General features: G+C 36.2%; 3 protein-coding genes across 6 annotated transcripts; 1 reads left to right on the top strand and 2 right to left on the bottom strand.

Moving 5' to 3' along the window:
• Positions 1-71: 71 nt before the first annotated feature.
• On the bottom strand, positions 72-5690 carry LOC106143587 (protein FAM161A). Its single transcript, XM_013345719.2, has 7 exons — positions 4810-5690; positions 4201-4365; positions 3082-3297; positions 2540-2676; positions 1848-2023; positions 1092-1375; positions 72-695 (listed from the first exon to the last, which is right to left on the bottom strand). The coding sequence occupies exons 1-7, from the start codon at positions 5688-5690 to the stop codon at positions 311-313; spliced, it is 2244 nt and encodes a 747-aa protein (XP_013201173.2). The 3' UTR covers positions 72-310.
• A 504-nt stretch (positions 5691-6194) lies between these two features.
• Positions 6195-21822, top strand: LOC106130203 (ubiquinone biosynthesis monooxygenase COQ6, mitochondrial). The gene is made up of 9 exons (XM_013328998.2): positions 6195-6547; positions 6783-6973; positions 7174-7422; positions 17054-17161; positions 17486-17656; positions 17928-18130; positions 18816-18931; positions 19588-19754; positions 21110-21822. The coding sequence occupies exons 1-9, from the start codon at positions 6355-6357 to the stop codon at positions 21137-21139; spliced, it is 1428 nt and encodes a 475-aa protein (XP_013184452.2). The 5' UTR covers positions 6195-6354; the 3' UTR covers positions 21140-21822.
• On the bottom strand, positions 7724-16700 carry LOC106130193 (transient receptor potential channel pyrexia). 4 transcript variants are annotated; one of them, XM_060949132.1, is made up of 15 exons: positions 16487-16700; positions 16101-16329; positions 12926-13094; positions 12634-12847; positions 12407-12563; positions 12202-12336; positions 11690-11918; positions 11343-11588; positions 11032-11261; positions 10824-10962; positions 10517-10710; positions 10135-10294; positions 9428-9723; positions 8774-8971; positions 7724-8415 (listed from the first exon to the last, which is right to left on the bottom strand). In XM_060949132.1, the coding sequence occupies exons 2-15, from the start codon at positions 16134-16136 to the stop codon at positions 8008-8010; spliced, it is 2811 nt and encodes a 936-aa protein (XP_060805115.1). In that variant the 5' UTR covers positions 16137-16329; positions 16487-16700; the 3' UTR covers positions 7724-8007. The 4 variants fall into 4 exon arrangements, with proteins under 4 accessions (XP_060805115.1, XP_060805116.1, XP_013184429.2 ...); XM_060949133.1 differs by having other exon boundaries at positions 16101-16275; positions 16610-16629; XM_013328975.2 differs by having other exon boundaries at positions 16101-16700.
• Positions 21823-23269: the final 1447 nt, after the last annotated feature.

Raw genomic sequence — 23269 nt, 5'->3', positions numbered from 1 at the left:
AACACATGCTTTAATTTTTTTTTACTTCGTGCTTAAAAACAACTACATGGGTATTGCACTGCCGCCCTCTTGTTGAGAATTGTGAAATCAGTGGTGTAACATTGTAAAGTATTGGGCTTACACCTTACAATATCAGCCTTCAGCATAAGAAACCAAACTTCGTAAATTTTTTGTTTCAGAGTGTCGCTCCCCATTAAGATCCGCGTCACTTCAATTTAATTTTTTTTTATTTTTAACTTAACGGGCGAGATTTGCGAAAATCGGAAAAGCGAACAGTAGTTTGAGGGTGTTAGAAATGATTTAATAATTTTTACAATTTACCTCTATCTAAGCTATCAATTGCCACTTCAGAATCAGAATATAATTTATCATCATCAATCTTATTAAGGTATTCTGAAAGATCACCGTTAAGTGTTTCAGCCGTGTCATTAATTGAGACCTTTCTGGACCGATTAGGGCTGGTATAGTGGTACGATTTATGTTTGTTTGTACGTTTCTTGGATGTTTTTCTCGGAGATAACTGAATGGAGTCAACTGGTGCAGCGTAGGGTCGTGGTGCGTAATACCGTTCAAAGAGCATCGGCTGATCGTGAACCCTGCCGTACATGAGTTCCATTTCGTGAAGAAACTCCTCCCGCCTCATCCTTTCCTCATCCCTTCGGGTTTGCAGTCGCATTGCGATATCTTCCTCGTGGCTGAAAATTGTAAAATTATTTGTTTTATATTTACGCTATGCAAAAAGATTTACCTATCTTCAGAAAATTGACATGTCTACAATATTAATAACGCACCTGCAAAGAAAATAACTTTTAACATTTGATTAGGTACTTAAAAGTTAGGTCATGGTCAAAGAGCGCACCCCGGGCTCCAGGTTGTAACCGAAATTAAAACCAGAGAAAAGAACTACTTACTCACTGAATTTACCTATAGAGGATTGATTGGACATGATTTCAATCATTTTCATAAGGTACCTACCTACTGAAGGCAGCAAAATTAAAACCCTTATTTAAATTTGTTAAATTACTTTGTCTTTACGATTCTGATGGTATGGACGGTATGGGTTTTAAAAAAAAGTATTACAAACGACTGACTTGTTCTTCACAAGATGCCATGCAGGTTTGGACCTCAGCAGACGATCCCGGTGTCTCATCTCCATTCTTCTGCGCTGTTCTGTAAGTCTTCTCGCGGACTCCATTTCGAACTTCCTCCTAACTGCCTCTGCCCTCAACAAGGCTGCCAGGTTAGACCTGCCTGATGCCGCAGCGCGAAGGTCTAGGGCAGAATATGCGCGGGCCCCGGGCGCTCCATTGCCGCTGCCACCAGCACTTTCAGTTCCTTTGCTGTCTTGGTATATTTTCTTTGTTATATCTTGCATCTGAAATTGCATTATTTTCTTCTCTCTCAATTATTTACACTTCATAAAAAAATTGTATAGGCACGTACATAAGTTTGATTGAGTTAATTTGAGTATCTATACAATAAACTTCGTTTCTAAATGATGTGAGTGTTAAAAGTTAATACCTGTAGCTTAACTGGTAAAAATTTCCAAGAAAGGTCATATTACGGATTATATCTTCGTTGCATATACCACTACTCATAAATGCATATTTAACCCGCGGAGATTAAAACACGTAAGTTTCTTTTTCCTTCCCAGTACAATAAAAATTGTTAAGATATATATATATATGTATATAAACTCGACCAATTTTTATGTAAATACCTATACATTTTTACAATCCGGTTCCTCCCACACCTTCCTTAGGAAGACCTAACCAGTACAAAAGATTTCTTTCTCTTTTTGATCTTTTTGCCTCGCACACACGCCGGGATGAGAGAGAGAGACTTACCTTTTTAGCAGCTCTGTCGGCTGTATTGAAGCGAAACGGTTGAGGGCTTGTAGTGATGAAGTCTTCCTTCTGATACTTATCGCGTTTCTTTTGGTTCTGGCACTTCGTTGGGCTTGAGGATCTGTGTCGAATTTTCGTCGGGCTGGTGGGCCGATCCGTGGACACAATGGATGGGACTGTAAATTATAATATTAATGTATATATATAAAATAAGAAAGTGAATGACTGAGTGTCAGAAACGCACAACCCAAACCGCTGGGTCTAGAGACTTGAAATTAGGCGTGAAGGTTCTTTATTTTTTAACGTTCTAGATTTCTCGAAATTTCAGCAGGTACGGGAGTTATGGTGATATTTCGTTTGAGCAGGCGTTCTTAAGTGTGCATTTAAAAGCAAACTTATGTTAAGGTTTTGATAGACTTTGGTATACCTACCAATAATATGAGAGCGTCTGCGCAGGTAAGTAGGTACCGTACCGAATTTTTTTTTTTACTTTAAACTTACAATGCGTATAGGCAACTTTAGAGCCAGACGAGCTTATTTCAAACTTGAGAAGAAAAAGACTTGTCTAAACGACATACCTATAAACAGACTTTTTCATCTTTTGCTTTTCATTATAAATAACATCTCGTTGAGTTTGTATCTCATAACACAAGTCTTAAACTTATTCTGTAGGTCTTTATCTTTTAAGTTACCAGCTGGCGAAGGATCGATAGGAAGGTCACTGTGTGCCGCAGGTGTAGACAGCCTACTGCGCTCTCGCGTAGCCATGGTGCCGGGGTAGTTGGACGCCCGCAGTAACTCCTCTGCACGAATACGTCGGTTCATGGATCTAGTTAAAAACAGTTAATTGAAATGAATCTATTACTTCAGATGATTATCACAAACGGTTTTTGGTGTGTGGTTCCCGGCACCAATAAAAAATAAAAAGAATAGGACCACTCCATCTCGTTCCCATGGATGTCGTAAAAGGCGACTAAGGGATATGCTTATAAACATGGGATTCTTCTTTTAGGCGATGGGCTAGCAACCATTTTTTTTTCTAACACTGCAAATATGATTTTCAAACGAAACTCGTTGATGTCTTTTGTTCCAAAATCGATTTTACCTGTGACGGGTAAGACAGAGCGTGTTACAGGAAGACCACGTACAGCTGGCTGATTTTCGACATAATTTAAATTTTGCGAAAGGTTGCGAACCCGTCGCCTAACAGACGAAATATCCCTAAAAAACTTACCGAAAAAATTCATCTTCCTTAATTTTGTCATAGAAATAGTTTGAGAATAGGTTCTTTGGCACAGGCCGGGCTTTGAATCGCTTCTTCTTCTTGGTCTTCGGCATCGCGTGGACGACTCTCTCGCACACGCCTCCTTTCTCCTCCCTTTTGGTAAAACTGAACGGTTTCATCTGAGCTCGCAAATCAGCCTCGCTATTTATTTTTGTTATTGCTCGTCTGAAATGTGTGTTTTTACTTATATAGTTAGGGATTATACATACGATATATTAAAAATGGCAATCACAACATTTACGAGTAGTTTCTATAAACTTTTCACTACAATAATGCGTGTTTCTAAATAAGTATTTGTAACATACATAGGTACATACATACATATAACCACGTCTATATCCCTTCCGGGATAGACAGCAGAGCTTATAGTTTTGAAAAGACTGATAGGCAACGTTGAGCTGTTTGACTTAAGGAAAGAATTGAGATTCATTTAGTGGCAGGTTGCTAGCCCGTCGCTTAAAAGAAGAACCCCAAGTTTACAAGTCTATCCCTCAGTCGCATTTTACTACATCCATGGGAAAGAGATAAAGTGGTCCTATTCATTTTTCTATTGGTGCCAGGAACCACACGGCACATTTGTATTATTTTGTTTCATATTAATTTTAACATATATAGCTTTTGTGTCTCTAGTTCACTTAAATTCCCTGTTCCCGTAGGAATATCTGGATATTCTCTCTTAGTGGAAAGCTAAAAGTACATTAACTACTCCTACCAACATAGACAGACATGGATTACCTATTACGAAATTAATGAGTGAGTGAAACTAACTTAAGCAAAAGAAAAATGTGATTTTTTTTTCATTTTAAATAAAACTAGCGACCCGCCCCGGCTTCGCACGGGTGCAAAATTATAAATGTTATTATACATAAAAACCTTCCTCTTGAATCACTCTACCTGTTACAAAAAACCGCATCAAAATCCGTGGCGTAATTTTAAAGATTTAAGCATACAGACAAACAGACTACAATAGCGACTTTATTTTATACTATGTATTGATAATATTCTCGTAAAGAATAAAGTGATCTAATAAGAAGCCTACGTGCAGTGCCTGCATGTGAATCAGTGAACCTCATAGCTTGGTCCTCGAGGATCTTGTCGTAGAGAGGGATCCGGGACTCGATGGGGACAGGCCGGGCTTTGAATTGTTTCCGTTTACATTTCTGATCCAGCATGTCCTCAGAAAATGATTTACGTAAACTCCGAAGCTCACTCACAATCCTTTCTTCTTCGTCCCTGAAATATGACGCAATTATTTACAATATGCAAAGGTAAAAATTTTATTAGGCATGCAGTGGACGCGCACGCGCATCAAGCTATTTTTACGCAGCTGCGACAGAAGGATGGTGAGGTATTTACCTTTTGTGAGGCATTCCTTTTGTCTCTATATTTAAACTTTTAAAGAAAAATTATACTTTTAATTTAAAGCATTTATTTATATATAGGTACCATCTAAATTTAGATATGCCTTCCAAATCATCAGAAGACCAAAAATGATCGTAAAAAATGTCCATACTAATATTCTAAAGGGAAAAGATTTGTATCTTTTTTTAACGAACAACTACTCATATTTCAGGAGTAACATTGTTTTTTCTGGAAATTCCCATAGGAATTCCCCGTGCAATATAGCTACCTAGTTTTTATAATATTTTAATAATATCAATCGAGCATAAACCTTACCTCTCCGTCATTTTGAATGGTTTGGGAATAGTTACAGATTTCCGGCCTCTGGATGGGGATACATTTCGACGCATTCTAAGCGGACTTGATGGCATACTTCGAGTTTGGAATTCCTCATCAAAGTCAACACTGGAAGGACTATACTTCTTCCCGTCAAAGTATTGCTCAAATTTCTTATCAATTTCATCCTTAACCTGAAGTTTAGTATCATTCCAAGATATAGAACAAGCCGAATGATTCCTTTTTGGTCGTTCCAATTTTGTTTTATCTTTTATTAAACTAGTCTTAACTGGAAACACTTTAAGTTCATCTACTTTATTTGTACTTTTATCTTTTGACAAAGGCTTTTTGGGACATCTTTTCATTTTAATGTTGTTAGTACATACGAAATTATCAGTGCCAATATCATATATTGGTTTTTCCATATCTTTCTTTTCTTCTTCAGAATATTTCTTTTTCAAAGTATAATTTAACTTCGATTTAGTTACTTTATCTCTGCATGGAGTACCAGCTTCAATTTTAGAAAATGGAGTATCGATGTCTATTGAAGTGTCTGGCAATCCATTACAATCAATATGTTCCACAGCAATACCTAACATCACCCTTTTCTTTTCACGTAGAGATTTAAGGGTCGAATAAAATTCCTCTTCTGTGAGATGGTTAATTTCATTGTAGTCGGGGATGCTGCGATAGAAATCTTTCAATTTTTCTGCCTCTACGTCAGGTGCAGTTATAGAACCTACTGTTGAAGGTGAATCTAAAGAACTTTGGTCATTCAAGTGTTTAGGTTTTCGTTCATAAGCGGTTTTCGGCATCTTATTGATAGGGTCAACGGGGACTTGGAGACAAGAGTTTTTGAACACACTACAACGATGGCTCATAACGAGATAACACCCAAAATGTCCATTTTAGCCCCAGTTTGCACTAAAACAGTGTTTGTATTTTCACCATATTATGGTTGTCATAGTAACGAATTCGAATTACTTATTCGGTGGTACAATACACCATATCAATCCGCTGAGAAGTACGTGATAAGTTTCTTTGTATTGCTATGTTTTAGTAGGTATTTAAACGGAAAAAGTGGAAGCGCAGATAATGTGTATTCCTATTAACATTTATAATATTTCGCAATTACATACCTAATCTAAGTAGCCACATACCATCGGTTTGCCTATGACCTCAGGGAAGGTAGCACAAAATGTGAAGCCGAGGCCGAGACAAGGTGATGGTTGAGTGCCGGGAAAACATTCTGGGTACAGTAATGACATCATCTTTGCTTCTTTTTTTTCGTTGTGATTTTTTTTAATAACCAATGTCCAAAATACATATGTCACTGTCTGTTTAAGTTATTTGTCATATTTTGGGCATTTGTCATTACGTGAAAATAAAAACCCCAAAAAAAAAACAGTTTTATCTGAACAGCTGATTGTGTTTTTATTTAACCGTTCGTATCAAAATTAATTAAATAAATACCTACATTATTTACGAGTAAAATCAAAAATATCATTTTTGAAGTTATAAGTCCCATGTAGAAAAGGCTTCAAAATGATACTGTGTCAGGCAGTCTCCATCCGCCGGTCTTTTTTAACCAGTGTGAAGAGTTTAGAAAGGACTATTTCCACCCAGAAGTCATTATCATTAGCAGCTTCTAACAAATATGACGAAAAACCAAAAGGACAGTATGACATTATCATAGCAGGTGGTGGTATGGTTGGATGCACCTTGGCATGTGCATTAGGTAGGTTAAAAATAGTTTGTTTTTGTTTAGATGTGCGTATTTTACATTATTAGGTAGGTACTAGGTATGTTATGTTAAGTTCATATCTTTGACATCCATGAACTCAAAGTTTTTAGGAAAAATAAGGTTGGTTTAAGTTAATGAGAGCCATCATTTAATAAGAAAAAGTCCAATTCAATGAACTGAAACGCATTATAATGTAATGTAGTTATGTTATTATTATTTTTACTTGCAGGAAAAAATTCAGTACTTCAACATTTGAAAATACTGTTATTAGAAAGCAGTCCAAATAAAAAATATGAGCTTACCAAAGAATACAGCAACAGAGTTGTTGCTCTCAACCAAAATACAAAGACTCTGATGAACTCTCTTGACATTTGGGAGCATGTGGAAAAGATGAGGCTTCAACCTGTCCGGAATATGCAAGTAAAATATTTCCTCTATTATTTCAAACATTAAATATTTTTATCATAGCTTTTGCCTTGGACTTGACTGCCCTGGAAATTTTCAAATAATAAAGTGATATATTACTCCTGAAGTTATAGTCTATCTCTGTCAAATTCTATTAAAATCAGCCTAGGAATTTTTGAGTTTAGGGTGTGTTAAACCTTATTCTTTATTTTCAGGTATGGGATGCATGTTCTGATGCACTTATATCTTTTAGTAGTTCTGAAATGCTAGAAGACGATGTTGCCTACATTGTTGAAAATGACCTTTTGCTTCATGCTGTCAACACAGAGTTATCATCACCCAGTGTGAAAAATGTAAATATTGTGTACGGAGCAAAGATAGCAGGATATGAACTTACAAAGCAGACTTCAAGCGGCAGTAAAGTTAAGCTGGAGAATGGTGACACATATTTGTGTGACTTATTGGTAAGTAAAAATTTACACTATATATAATACATAAACTGTTAAGTATCATTATAATTATGAATTTAATCACTGTTGGTGTAACATAGTGAATAAATAAATAGATAAAAAGAAAGACAGTTAACAGAATAATGAAATAGTAATAAAATGATGGCATGGCACCTCTTTAGAAAAGAATATCTTGGATTTGATTGCTGTAAATGTCTGTTGTACAAAGTTCAACATATACCTCAAACAGGTTAAGACAAAATAGTGGTAAAGAGAACTATAAAATAAAAATATGAATTCCAAAGTAGAAATAATTTATTGTTATAAATACATTGTATAATATAAAGTATCCTTAGTGACTAGAGCATAAGGCACTTAAGTGATTTATTATGATTTACATTGATTTAACTTCACAGGAATATTCCTTGAAATATTTGATGTATTTGTCAAATCAACAATTACTGATTCATTTATCCTTAAATCATTTATTTATCAAACCAAATCCACACATAAATTTAATTATATTGGAAGCATATTGATAAATTTTAATATTGTCATAGGAACCTTTTCTAATAAAATTATACACTTATATCTAACTGATCAGGGTGGCTGAATATCATCCAACTTCTTTTCAATCAGGCTCAGCCTCGACTCCGAAGCTTCAATTAGTTGATTGACCTTTTTTGTCAAATCTGATAGCTGTGTTTTTATGTCGACCATACATATTTCTTGTATAGTGTTAATATTCAAAGAGACGGGTCTTGGTTTATTCTCAGTGGATCCTGAGGTTGTCCTTTTTCTTCTTTCAACCTGTTGACTCTCAGATGAGAATCTGTCATACAGATAGCTTTTCCTTTTGACTTGTTGCTGTTGAACCTTTTCATTGTCTTCTTCATCCTTGCACTGTCTTATTTTGCATTCGTAGTTGTTGTTCTTTCGTATACTTCTCTTGGTGCTTTTACGACTGGCCACCATCTTGTATATTGAGGCTATAAGCTCCTTCGGTATCTGTAAAAATTATAATATAATTTATTTTTGGTTATTTGAATCTCAATTCCATCATGAAGCGATACAGCTGGACATATCCTTTTAATCTTGTCAAGATTGTTGCCTCTGTCTGTCTCAAAATGATATTATGTACGTATGTATAAATTTTAAATTTATTATCTTAATTATTGATGTTATAAATAAATTTATTATTTTAATTATTGATGTTATAGATAGATGCAACTGAATTGCTGTTGTCTAAATATAAAAATAAATTTAAAAAAGTCAGATTTAAATAAATTTAAGAAAGTAATTTAAAAAAGTAACATTTGAAAAAGACCAAAAAAGAGTAACATAGGGCAAATTACAATATTCTTACTCTGTTCTCCCTCGGATCGTTGGGTCTAATGTTAAGCGTGCGCGTATGGGAGGCAGTCAGCAGCGCCCCCCACCGCAGCATGGCGAGTAGCTGTTTCGGCGCACACGTCAGCAGGGAACTGAACAGCATGCTCTCGAGGTGAGCAACCAACTGCGTCTGCCGCACCAGCCGGTCCAAGCCCGCGCTCTCTTGTAATGCCTGGAAGCAATTGATAAATGATTTTGAGTCTGGGGCCATTGCGTGCAGCAAACAAGATATAAAAACATACATATATCACGTCTTTATCCCTCACGGGGTAGACTGCGTAGACAATGTAAAAAGACTGATGGCCCACATTCAGCTGGATGGCTTATAGTTGGAATGATAAACTAGATGTAAAAGTGAATAATGACTATTTATTGACATTTGCACGTTGTGACACACTCTTTATGGAAACTCGGTCAGAGAGCTAGCTCCTTGATTTGATACTTAAAAAACTCAAGAGATAATCTTATGGTTAGAAATTATAGTACCTATGCTCGTTAATACAATTCATAATTTAATTTGTCAAGGTTTCAAATGGTAAACGATTATCAGTGCATAGAGCAACGCAGTTAGATATCTTTATTTTAAATTTTCTAGCAGTGTAAGTGGTTAAACCAAAATGAGCGGTACCTGTATATCACTAACTGCCAATCCAACCAGCAAATTCGTCAGTATAACAGTGACTAAAAGCACAAATATCAGGAACATGCCATGGGCGGTCAGAGGGTACTGGATCTGTGAATTTGTGCAGTTGCTATAGAATATGTCTTCATACTCGAGCTCCCCTGACATCATCATAACAGTCTTCACGAGACCAGCGGGGAGGTGGAAGGCGGGGTAGTTGCTGAATAGAACGCTGAATGCGAGCCCAAACGCAACTAGGAGGCAGCTGTACGCGAGCAGAAACGTTGCGAAGTTTACTGTCACTGAAAAAAAAACGAAGCCAAAATAATTATCTACAAAAATATCCGTTAAATTGTATTTTATCCCTGCTACTGCAGAGATTGAAAGTCGATACCTCATACATATACAGGTAATAGATTTTTGAAAACAAATTACTTTTTAACATCAATGTCTTATTTTCTAACTCATTAAAGCTAAACACGTAGAATACATGTAAACTTTTGTATAACTCTATGTTCGTTTGCTTATTTAAATGCTGGCAACGATAAATTGAAGATTGATAAAGATAAATCCGTTCGATGTCAAAACAAAACGTCGGAGTGAGCCGTTTACCAAACGCATGTGACTCAGCGCCTGCTCTTAACCAAATCTACAATAGTAAGGTACAAAAATAAATTAAATGTAAAATAAGCAAAATGTTTTAAATTTATCACCTGTAGTAAACATTTGTACATACAACCCGAAGGTCGGGAACCGTCCGATGATCATCATCAACTCGAGCCAACAGAAGAATATGGTAACTGCGGCCACGTCATGCTGCCAGTTGGAAGTGTTGGATCTTATGGTCCCTTGGTCCATGTCCCAGTATGGTATCTGAAAGTTTTTTAAAGAAAGTTTTCCCCTATCTTAAAATTAACTATGGTATTATCATAGTTAATTAAATATATATAATACAGTAAGCTTTTTGCCTATGCTGGTAAATTAACCTAGGACGGTATTCGAAAGGAACTAGAGAATAAAAGAAATAAGTACAGAAATAACAAATTAACTTATAAAGATTATAAATAGTGAGTTTGCCATGTAGTCAGAACTTACTGTACATAAGAATACTCCAAAAACGATGACACATTGTAACCAATTCTCCCACTGCCGGATATACGCTGACCAGTCAAGGCAAGCCTGGAATATTTCCTTGAACATGAAACAGAGATTCAGTAGAAGGATGAGATATTGAACGGGTCTGAGATATGTCGGCACATCACAGGTTACGTCGGCACACAGAAAGATTTCTGTAACAATAACAAACAGATGTAATAAAACATATGATAGAATATGAGCCTTACGTTGCTAATTTCAAGCACCCACTATTTTGTAATTTTTTCAAGTTTCAAAATATACTTACGAAGAATATATAAACTGTACAGCGAAATAAAAAGAGCATGATAAATAAAACTAAGGACGAAGAACTTTCTTATTATTCGCCATTTAAGGAAGAGAAACGTTTCGGCTACTGGGTGTTTTAAGACATCTTTTCGGCCAACCTAAAAACATAAAACTTCTATGAATTTTTATTGTTTTAAAAAAACAGTGCATTGTGATTAAAACATTACCTCAATAAAAGCAAGAAGTAATTCAGCTTCCCCACGAGTGACACATGGTACCAGCGGCCTGAAATCTATCGTTAGCTCGCAATCCACATCTCCTAACTCATGTTCACTGACATGAACTGCATCGTCGAACTTGCTTAAGTACCGTGGTATCACATCTGGAACTCGACGAACTATAAACGCAAGTGCTGATACACCACCATTCGTTCGAAGAGTTACGTCACCTCCATAATCTAAAAGGAAAATGAAAAATATTATCTGTTCCGAAGATATTATTTACGTAACGGTCAACTTCAAAGAAGCTGTTTATTTACCTAATAATAACAGTACACATGCGGAGAACTCATTCAAAGCGGCAATATGCAATGGAGTGTATCCGAAATTGTCAGGAGCATTAGGATCTGCTCCCACTGACAGCAACAACCGCGCCACATCACAAGCTCTGGCTCCTCGTACTATAGCTCCGTGTAGAGGTGTTCTTCCATCATTATCCCGAGCACGAACGTTTGCGTATCGGCCTACTAATAACTCCACAACTTCTACAGATTGCGCTAAAGCCGCTGTACAAAATAAAAACATGTTTGTCATCTTATATACGATATTGGGGTTTATAAAAGAATGATTGCAGTTCCAAATGTATTTCTCAAATTAACATAAGTACCTAAATGAAGTGGAGTCTGTCCCCTAAAATTTGGCCAATCAATGCGAGCTCCGTGATCTAGAAGTACTTTCGCACATTCTGCGTGCCCATCCTCTGCGGCCAAATGTAAGGCTGTAGCGCGACCAGTGCCCATCGCAGCCCTGACGTCGGCTCCAGCATCCAACAACAACTTGGCACATTGCGCTAAACCTAAAGAAGCCGCTACATGGAGCGGGGTCTCTGTAAATACCTGTAATATTATAATTAACCAACTGTTACAAGGCTAAGTCAACCATTTTCGTATATATTTTTAGGGCAACATCTCATTTTCATGCCATATTTGCTGTTTTGTTGTTTTGTCCTGGTGCCCATATTTCCGTAAATTTCGCTGAACCATTTTTGGATGACATTGTTCCATATTTGGAATTCGTTATTCCATTTGTTTTTTACTAGCATGAACGCATTTTACTTTTCAAGTACTCGTTGTGGTGTATTTATTAGTTTCATATCCTTTGTTGATAATGTTACTTTACCTGTGGAGTGTCTGGACATGCACCCGCTTCTAATAATGCGCTGACTACATCTGTAGCGTCACTCAACACAGCATAGTGCAATGGGGAGCGATCATCCAGACCTGCATTTACGTCAGCTCCATACTCTATTAATACCTAAAAAAGAATTTAAGTCTTTTTGGGCTCAATTATGACATTAAATATACATACATTGTATCCAAATTACCTTAACACATGCCAGTGATTTGGCACTAGCAGCACAATGCAATGGTGTAGCTTTTCTTTCGCTGTAAGAATCCCACATATTTGGATCTGCATGATATTCTAATAACAATTTGGCACATTCGGCGCTTCCTACTAAACAACTCAAGTGGAGGCACGTCCTGCAAACGTTTAACTTATTCAGAAATATATTCGATAATATTCACAACATTCCTCTTATCAGCCGTTTACCTGCCGGAATCATCACAGCTATTAGGATTAACCCCTGCTTTCAAAAGCATGTCCAGTAGTGTACTTTTCCCGAGCCAGCAAGCCCATAGCACTGCAGTTCGGTTACCGTCCATTTCTGATTGGAGGCATAGAATGGTATCATACTGTCCAGCTTCTATAAAAGCCAATATTTCATCTGCATGGGGCAGTTGGTTCAAACTTTGTAGTATCTCATCTGTAGGAGTAAATTCAAAGCTTCATAACTAACCAGTTGTTGGCATTCCCTTAACATATGTTGTAACTTTCCCCTTACCTAATTCCCAAATGTCTCTTGAAGGTTTAACCCTCAGTCTTTCAGCAAGGTCTGCAGCGTGACCAGACTCATCACTGGATATAAATCCAGCCTCAATGTCGTCGTCGTCCGAATCTTCTGTCAGCTGGCTCATACCAGCGCACCATCGCGAACTTCCCTCCCGATATATCTACAATACCCAAAGTCAAATATAATTGACAGGAAATAATTCTTTTTCGATAAAAAGTTAATCTGTTTGACTCTCTGTAAACCTGAACAATAAAAACTGAGACTATGTCGCCAGGTTTATTGTTCAGCGTTTTTGCTGCCGGAGACTTGTATTTTTAACCAAATATAAATCAAATACTTCGTCATAAAAACTGGACCAAAAAAAATAAACATCGCGTCTGTTCTACACGTGACAACTAATTTAGAAAAGCACATCGCACAGATAACATCAAACAAATTGTTCGACATTAAAATATTGACCTTCTTTTTGACGTTTTTCGCGGCGGCTGACATGTTGCGCGCGTGGTCTTCCCGGTCCGCGCTCAACTGAACTGAACCTCATTGATAAACTGTCTCTCTCGCCAAATGTAATATTTGGGGAATTACAGACAATATTGTATGGTATGTGCATCATCTCTATTAATCCGGGATTGATTGATTGGTTTTGTATACTTCAGTGGTTGGGCTAGGAATTCTGGTAATTTGGATTAATCAGTACTAAATATTCCATTTTTAGGGTTCCATATGTCTAATGGTTTATCTATTTGTCATCTGCCAAAACCAGAAGTAAAATCATTTACAGGGTCATTTACGAGTTGTTAACTTGGGTGCTGAACCAGAAATTAATCTCGGTATAGATAAGAATGAATGTTCGGCTCTACTAGTAAAAAAACTTATATTTCAACGATTTGTTAAGGCACAGGGATTCTTATGAAGAGAGAAAACTTTTCTCTCTTATCTGGAAAAGACTGTATAAATAAGTAGATACAGTAAATGAAGACCTGAAACAAAGTATCTAGATTTTACCTGTTTCACTAGGTATGTTTAATTTGATACATATGATGTTATAGTAATTTAAAGTACTTAAGGGTTTTAAACAAAATTTAAGCTCCCCTTCTATGAAATAATAACAAAATTAAAAATAACTAGCCCCACTTTACGCACTCTAAATATGGTCTTATCAAATCTAATGAATGTATAAAGAAAAAGATTTATTATTTTATCAACTCTACATAAATTATTTAGTTCCCATTTAACAGCGCTAATTTAATTCAATCAACGAAAGTAGCATGGTCATAAAATGACGTATTCTTACTATTCTGATCGTGACACAGAAAGTGACACTGATATAATGTCTCGGTTTGGCGACGCCACTCCCACGCATCATGTACTATCTCACAGATTCCTGGATAGCTAGTTGACACATTCCCCACACATATTACATGATACAAATATGTATTTGTAAATAAATATTTGTATCGTATGTAATCCGTGTGGGGAACAATGCGATTATAAACAAATAGGTCCAGCTTCCTTCCCTGGAGTGCAACTTATAAAACATTAAACTTTTAAGTAAATTAAATTACATCAAAATTTTAAGAGAATCGTACAATTAGAGTGTTGCAAATATTTCCTAAGGCGACCTGGACCATCTGGAGCCAGCGCAAACAATCATTCGAGCCAATATTAGCCGTCTGCGCACGTGCAAAGGCAATCATATTAAAAGTTTAGTTCTCAATCAAATCTGGAGTCATTTTATTTACTGAAGACAACATTTTCGCTTGAATTAAATCCTTTAGGAATGTTACAAAATTAAGTATTGGCATACTATTCTAAACTCATATTGTAAAGGCTTGCTAAATTGAGTTAATTTAGATACTTATCCGTTTATTTCTTTATCCACTTTATTATAAACTAGCTGTGCCCGCAACTTCGTCTGCGTGGAATAGTTATTTTGGGCATCATTGAAGCCCTCAAGGATGAAGAATTTTCTCAGTTTTTTTCACATTTTTCATTATTTAATTTGCTCCTTATAGTTGCAGCGTGATGTTATATAGCCTAAAGCCTTCCTTGATAAATGGTCTATTCAACCGATTCAACGCAAAAATAATTTTTCATTTCGAACCAGTAGTTCCTGAGATTAGCGCATTTATCACGCATCAAACAAACTCGTCAGCTTTATAATATTAGTATAGATAAAAAAAAAAATATTTTTCCGCTGATAAATGCTGAGACATTTTCACTACCAATTAAAGCAACTATTCAATTTTCTTCATCAAATGCAGGTCATACTTATTTAATATACCCAAGTCATGGATAGTTTTGATTTATTATTTTATCGCAACTGTGCCAAAAATATGCGTTGTTACGAATGCCGTCAAAACATTCTTACCGCGTCTAAACGAAATTCTTCAGTAATTGAACAATAAGCCGAGAATCACCTTTGTTACATTATAACCAATATAAACGTTTACGTTTCGGGGTAACGATCTATTTTGGCTTGTGTTTAGACATACGTCCAGCTGACGCACTTCTGGTAACCACTTCTCCACGCGTATTTATCAAAACCGCAACCTGCTCGCCCAATGTCGACAGGTGCAATTTGTATTTTTTTTAAGTAACACAAATAAATAGTCTTCAAATTCCATTATTTGGGATCTATCTTTCTGTTTAATTTTTAAGAGGGCCAATGGGTTTTATTACTTATAAGTACTTACTCGTATTAAATTTTAATCGTCTATTATTCAGATCAAGGACTTGAATAAAAGTAAGGATACGTACTTAGTAGATTTGGATGCGGACTTGATGGTCAGTTAACAACTCGGTTAATGAAAAAAGGTCAGTTAAACATTTGTCTTTTATTTACCCTCGGAGCTAAAAGAAAGAATCAAAGCTAAGATGCATAAAAATAATAATAACATAATAAATTTTCAAACTAACAACTGAACGATACAAATCCTTACGTAAGCGATAATCTGGGTAAATAATTTTTTGTAGATCTTATAATAGAAGATATCCTACTCGTAAATTTAAATTGAGTACTGTTCGTTGATTCATGAATAACACAACGAGAAAAGAATAGCCGCATCGAATACAATATAAATGAAGGTTATAGAATCGGTTGTTTATATGAAAAAGATATTTCTTAGTGGTTAGTGAATTTGATTAGAACCCCACAAAGACTTACCGGCTGCATATTTTCCAGAACGGAATCGCACAACATCACTTTTTGACCGTCCACTGTTCACAGATTCATCACACACTTAGAAAAGCCACTTGATGCATTCATTTTTATCCCACATTTTCGATAATGAATAATTTGTTTAACCTCATTAATCCGATTGGCGGCTCACCGCGTCCCACTTTTGCCGTAATTGCGGGTTTGGTTTGGTGGTTCAAAGGAATTCATTGGGAATCTTTCTCAGAAGCAGGAAACATTACATTCTAAATCGATTTAGGAAGTATTATTCATAGTTTTAAGTGTTTTTATTTAATTCCGAATTAATGTATTAAGTTTTCTTTATTAAAAATTCTTAATAAAAAATTTAACTTGTTTAAAGTTGATTTTTTTACAGTAATAGATTTTCCTCTGAAAATGCCACCAAATTTCTTGAAATATTTTACTCGTGCCAATTAAAATGTATGATTAAAGAAATAATATTAGTCACTGCACACGTAGAAAACGCGTGCGGTTACCGCGAATCCATTTTCCCGACAAATTCCCATCTGAAAATACAAACTCTTGGAATTCGTAATTACGGCCCGATTGTTTTTGTTTACATTATGATTTTATAAAAATAGTACTAGATTACGTTATTAGAATCAATCAGTCTAGATACAGGAACTAAGGACGATGTTGATTTTTAAGTGAACTTCGACGTAGTACCTATACACAGAAATTATACTCAAATACCACGAACATAAATGTACTACAACTTCTAGGCAATTCGTTTACTTCGAATTTTGGATATCTAAAACTAATTGACTTTTTCAGTGTAAGTAAAGTGTGTAGAAAACAAAAACTACAAAATTTTCATTATAAAGCCTTCAGTCATTAAAAAACTATAATAACGACAGCATTCGTATAATAAAGGGTTCATACACTCATTACAGTTATTAAATTCATTTGAATACTTGCAGATAGGTGCAGATGGCGCAAACTCTTCAGTCCGCAAGGCGATGGGTGTGCAGTATGTATCCTGGAACTACGATCAGATGGGTGTAGTGGCTACCCTCTATTTAGCAGAGGTAACAAACCACTTTTGCGATCACTGAAGACGAAATTAGAGAGAGTGCTTCTTATTTTATTAGTAAAAAATAGTTTAGAAATTCTGATTAGGATTTTTGTTAAACAAGATGCAATTCCCTATAAGCACTTTTATAATCAATAAACTATGTATATGAAAATTCATTATTTTCTTGAAGCGTTTTACTAAATTTACTTATCATATCTCATAATCTTTGAAAGCGGTAGAAGATATAATTTTACATGTGTCCTTAAGCGATATTGTATCCTATTTTGAAAATAAATCTAATTCTTTTTCTCATGATTACATCTTGTAAAATTTGCAGGAGACTGAGAACACAACTGCATGGCAGCGTTGGCTGCCAAAGGGGCCTATTGCTCTGCTCCCCCTGGACTCCCAGCGGAGCTCCCTGGTGTGGTCCACTTCCAACGAACACGCCAAAGAACTGCTTCGTCTACCCGAAGACCAGTTCGTTGATTCAGTTAATGATGCTTTGGTAATGATTTTTTTTTGCCCTCATCTTTAGGCACGTTGCTTTCCCGCAAAGTCCGCTGAACTGTCCAAGGACCAAATTTTACGTTATTGAACGATTAGCCAAATAAAACCCAATCTAAAAATAATAATTTTTAATTTTAATAAATCTTAAAAAATGTTGTGCCCTTAATTTTTTTTTTAGTTTTCGTTGAATTTAAATTGTTTATACTACATTATGTACCCCATTCGTTGAAAAGGATAAGAGACTATTCTTGAAAATTATCCTTTCCCAGTGGAAGCAGTACCCCCGCAGCCGCACCGTAGACGCTTCCATGTCCTGGCTGGGTTCGTGCCTGAAGTCAGTCGGTCTGCCGGACGGCGCGGTCCGGCAACTCCCGCCGTCCGTCCGGTCCGTGGCGCCGGCGTCGCGCGCCGCCTTCCCGCTCGGATTCGGACACAGCACCAGATATATAGCGCCGGGGGTCGCCCTCGTTGGGTAGGTTTTTATCACTCGTAATAATATAAAATAAATAAATAAATATATACGGGACAAATTACACAGATTGAGTTAGCCTCGAAGTAAGTTCGAGACTTGTGTTACGAGATACTAACTCAACGATACTATATTTTATAATAAATACTTATATAGATAAACATCATCAATAATAATACCCTTTTAACCGACTTCAATGAAAAGAGGCGTTCTCAACTCAACCGTATCTTCTCTCCCGTCTTCTCTTGTTCTTCTCTCGGTTCCCGGCAATTTATAATAGAATAGAACCACTCCATCTCTTTCCCGTACATACATACTTATAGTCACGTACCATGATTCAATGTGGGTTAAGCTACCCTGAAAAAGCTGCGTAGGACAGGCGGGAGTCGTTTCTTGTAAAAATGTGACTTACTGAATCCAGAATCATGGTCAAAAGACACACCTTGAATAATCTCCAGAGATTTATTTTTTAAACTTTATTGCACAAATACTCTAAGCTATTGTATTGTATAACACGCAACTGACCAACTTAAAGGTTAGGATGTGTGCCAGTAATATAATGCCAAAATTAAGAAGATTCTATTTGAGACCATGTGACACACAAAATTGTGGAATGTTAAGAATATCTTATTTAACTTCGTTCAAAAGGCGATTGTAAATTTAACAAAGCGCCTTATACTTTTTTCAGAGACGCAGCGCATAGAGTTCACCCGCTGGCGGGACAAGGCGTCAATCTCGGATTCGGAGATGTGAAAGACCTAACAGAGTTGCTATCGGACGCTGTTTACTCCGGCTTGGATATTAGTAAGTTTCTTTTGGTTGATTACAGGATAAACATTATTATACCTATATTTAAAGTTATGAATGTGGATGAAGCGAAGGAAGTATGCAGAGATCGTGGCAAGTGGAAAGAGGTAGTCTCTGCCTACCCCTCCGGTAAAGAGGCGTGATTTTATGTACTCGTATGTATGTATACCTATATTTTGTGTGGTGTCCTGCACTTAAGAATAGAACCACTTATCACATATCTTTCTCATAGATGTTGTAAAAGGCGATTAAGGAATAGGCTTATAAAATTGGGATTCCTCTTGAAGGCGATGGGCTAGCAACCTGTTTGAATCTTAATTCCATCATAAAGCCATACAGCTGAACGTGGCCTTTCAATGTTTTCAAGGCTATTGGCCCTGTGAAACCCGCAAGGAATATAGACGTGACTATATGTATGTATATTCACTCGGGTATCTTATTCACACGACCAACGAACGAAAAATAATCTTAATTACCGTTCCTGCGTGAATTTCGGGAAATCCTCTCTTAGTGCACCCCTAGACCATATAAAGAACCTACACGCCAAAGTCTCTAGACCCAGTGGTTTTGACTGTGCGGTTTATATGTCAGTCAGTCGTAAATTTTCTCCTTTCAAACGATATTTACTAGATTTATTACTTATTTATTTCCAGATCACCACAGTTGGCTGGAGAAGTACGAAAGCATACGACAACGCCACAACGTGCCGACGCAACTAGCTGTGGACGCCTTGCATCGCTTGTACACTGTGGACTCACCTCCCGTAGTGTTGATAAGAAGCTTAGGACTGCAACTGACGAACGCCTTGCAGCCTGTTAAGGTAATCCTAACATTTTATATTCATTACTAGCTTTCCGCCCGCGGCTTCGCCCACGTGTAATTCGGTTATATATAGCGTTTTTTAATGATCTCGACAGGGCTTTTTCTTCCACAGGCTGAAATCTTGTTACAACTGGAATTAAATATAGCCTGTGTTACTCAGGGATGATGTAGCCTCGTGATAGTTAACAGAAAATAAAATTCGGGTGTTTTATTTATGCATACCGATTACGCCGAGATTTATGGACCGATTTACGTGATTCTTTTTTTGTTCGGTAGAGTATACTTTCAAGTTGGTCCCGTTGTTACCTAGTCAGGAACCCACCCACCTCGTTCCTTCAGTTGCCCTTTGCGTTCCGGGGCCACGGTATCTCGTTAGAACTTTCCCGCAGCCCCGGCTCAGTTTATCCCGTTTCCCCCCCTTGGGGGTTGACATTTCAAAAATCCCTTCTTAGTGCTCACTTATGTTACTAAAGGAACCTCTGTTCAAAAACTCAGACTCCTATACCGAGCGGTTTCGGCTGTGCGTTAATAAATCAGTCACCCAATCGCACCCCCTAAATCACGATTGGAGGGTAGTTTGAAATAACCTAAAATGTCAAACATATTTACTTGCCTATGTACGTGTTCATGCCAAGTTTCAAGTTTATAAACCCAAGGAATAAGATTTTTCATAGAAACGTTTTTACCCCTTTTCCCCCCCTTGGGGGTTGAATTTCCAAAAATCCTTTCTTAGTGCTCCCCTACATATCCCAAGGAACCTACATTCCAAATTTCAGCTGTCTACGACCAGTAGTTTCGACTGTGCGTTGTCTGTCAGTCAGTCACTCAGTAACGGAAGAGTTTTATATATATAGATAGCCGTGCTGGGTGGTTCCCGGTACCTACCAATAAAAAAAGTCCTTCCACCCAGCCCAGACACCCCATCTCTTTCTCATGGGTGTCGTAAAGGGCGACTAAAGAGTAGGCTTATAAACTTAGCATTTTTCTTTTAGGCGATGGGCGTGGCTTATCAGTCTTTACTACCCCGCAAGGGATACAGACGTGATTATATGTATGTATTTATATGTATGCTATATATAAGCTATTTTTGTATTTTAGTTCTCGTTTTTAAAGCATTGTTTATAATAATTGAAATGACTATAGTAAGTTTATGACAGAATATTCATATAAAACAACCGCTATTTCGATAATAAGTCATTAATTAATTAGATATTTTCTAATGACACTCATCTAGATAAAATAACGTTATAACATATCATTGTTGCTCACCTAAATCTCTTTAACGGTATTGTTATAGTTATCCATAGTAATTACATAAGTAAAGATTGTGATTATGCCATTATTTTATTTCAGAAACTGATAATGTCTCAAGCTACAACATAAGAAGAGACTGTAATTTTAATTGAAGATATAGATTTAAAGATTAGCATTGGTCCTGTGGATAAAGTTGCGTACTTCATTTTTTATGTTTAACTTGTTTAATTTTTGTTATTTATCATACCAAATTTAATACCTTGCTATGAATATGATTAAACAAATTGAATACCTACATATATGACACAGTATAAAAGAAATGCTTAATTAAAATAAACTTACAGGGGAAAATTAAGTTAAAGGAAATCGCGAAAATGCTTATGCACGTCACTGATTCTAATGAAATAATATGACTTAGCAAAATGGAAAAAGAACTTTTTTGGGTATGTTAACGTTCCAAAGTACCTCTTAAATCCTCACGTCTTCAGTATTCTGTTACTAGTTAAAATAAAATAAGAAGTCGTAACGCAAACATTTATTTTCCAAACAGATCAATTATGTTTAAATCATCACTATCTTGCTACTTCAATTAATTTCAAATACAATGTAATTGTGAAAATATACAAATTCATTTATCATCAAATCGAGCGGTGTCAGTAAAGAAGATATAAGATGTTCAGGTTGTGATGTAATAATAGCAATAAGATCGATACGACAATGTTTAGCTTAAATTATATAACAATATTATTTGTAAAATTTTCTAGTCTTATTCTTAGATAGAGATTGTACGAATAAAAGTTGATATCAACAAACTATCTCGTTTTATTTGATAAGTTATTATAATTTTAGTGACGATTAACCCTTTTTCTGTGAAATTTGTAGTTATGACCAAGCAAATTAAAGAGAAACATTAGAAAAAAATTATGAAATACTTTGCCAAATCAATCAATCAAAGGCCCCATGGCTTTGCTCCCGTAGAAATTTCGGGGTTAAAAGTGCCCTATGTGTTATTTTGTGTACTAAATTTCATCAAAACGAGTTCAGAAGTTTTTGTGTGAGAGAGTACTTATCCACACATCCTCACTTCGCATGTATGTAACATAGGATGTGCCGTTGTAAACGACACAGTTCATAATAATAATACAAACGGTTGAATAACTCCCCGTTCTCACGCTTGGCTCTGGCAACCCTTCGTATTTTTTTAACTAACAAAAATCTCGTTCTCGGCAGTTAATAGCTTACAACAAAATTTAAGGCAAGGAAATAAGTTGAATGCCCTTTGGGGAACTCATAGTACATATTATCTTAAATGAAGGATTATTAATAGGATGTATTAATCTTCCTCGTTCCTCGATGCTTTAATCTCTGTTACATCCTAACCTTTGTTCTTATCTGAATTTACTATTTTAAACCATTTTTACCTGCAATGCGTAGTATGCAAGTGCGTAGTCCATATTTTATATAACGGCAGACGAAAACATTATATTATCATATTATCGTCATATCTATCATAGCCGGGAACTGACGGGTGAAGTTTTATCTTAGTATGTTACAGTTTTTGTGTTAAAATAAAACGTTATCTCTAACGTACCTAAGTATAACGAAAAAAGCTACTTGTACACAATCTACCTACACTTAAATATATGTAAAACTCTTTCGTTAGCGAGTGACTGGCTTGAAATAGACGTGTAGGTAACTTTCTTGTGTGGTATGGTGCACAAAATAAAATATATACATACACATATATATAGGTATATTCAAAGAAACAAAAGGGAGACACAAGATGTGGAAACCACCATAGGTATCACAAACTTAAGATTGTAAAAACATAAAGAGAACATTCCCAATATTTACTCGGTAATGGGAATTAATGGGATTTCTTGCGTTTAGAGCCGCCTCTAGTTTAGGTATAAGTAATTGTAATAACTACTCGTAGTGAGTAGTTTAAAACGTTTCATCAACATTCGATTAATTCATGTATGTATGAACAGAATTTTTACCCTTATATGAGTTTAGGACGTTGTCGAATCGTTTGTGGGTGAAACGTGAAGGGGGTAAAAATTCTGTTGATTACGTTGATCAATGAATAAATGAATCTACATGGATCATTTGAATGTTGATGAAACTTTTCAGACTTCGTAGTAAGTCGATACGCTAAATAAATAGTAATCAAGATGGTAGAATATTGTACCATATCAAGGTTAAGTTAACGGAAAACGGCGGTCATCTTCGCAGGTGCGATAGTTACCAGCTGCGAGT

Source organism: Amyelois transitella, chromosome 18 (assembly GCF_032362555.1).
Source record: "Amyelois transitella isolate CPQ chromosome 18, ilAmyTran1.1, whole genome shotgun sequence".
In the NCBI taxonomy this organism is placed as follows: Eukaryota; Metazoa; Arthropoda; class Insecta; order Lepidoptera; family Pyralidae; genus Amyelois; species Amyelois transitella.
The sequence above is the reverse complement of the archived record's forward strand: the minus strand, read 5'-3'. Positions and strand labels throughout refer to the sequence as shown.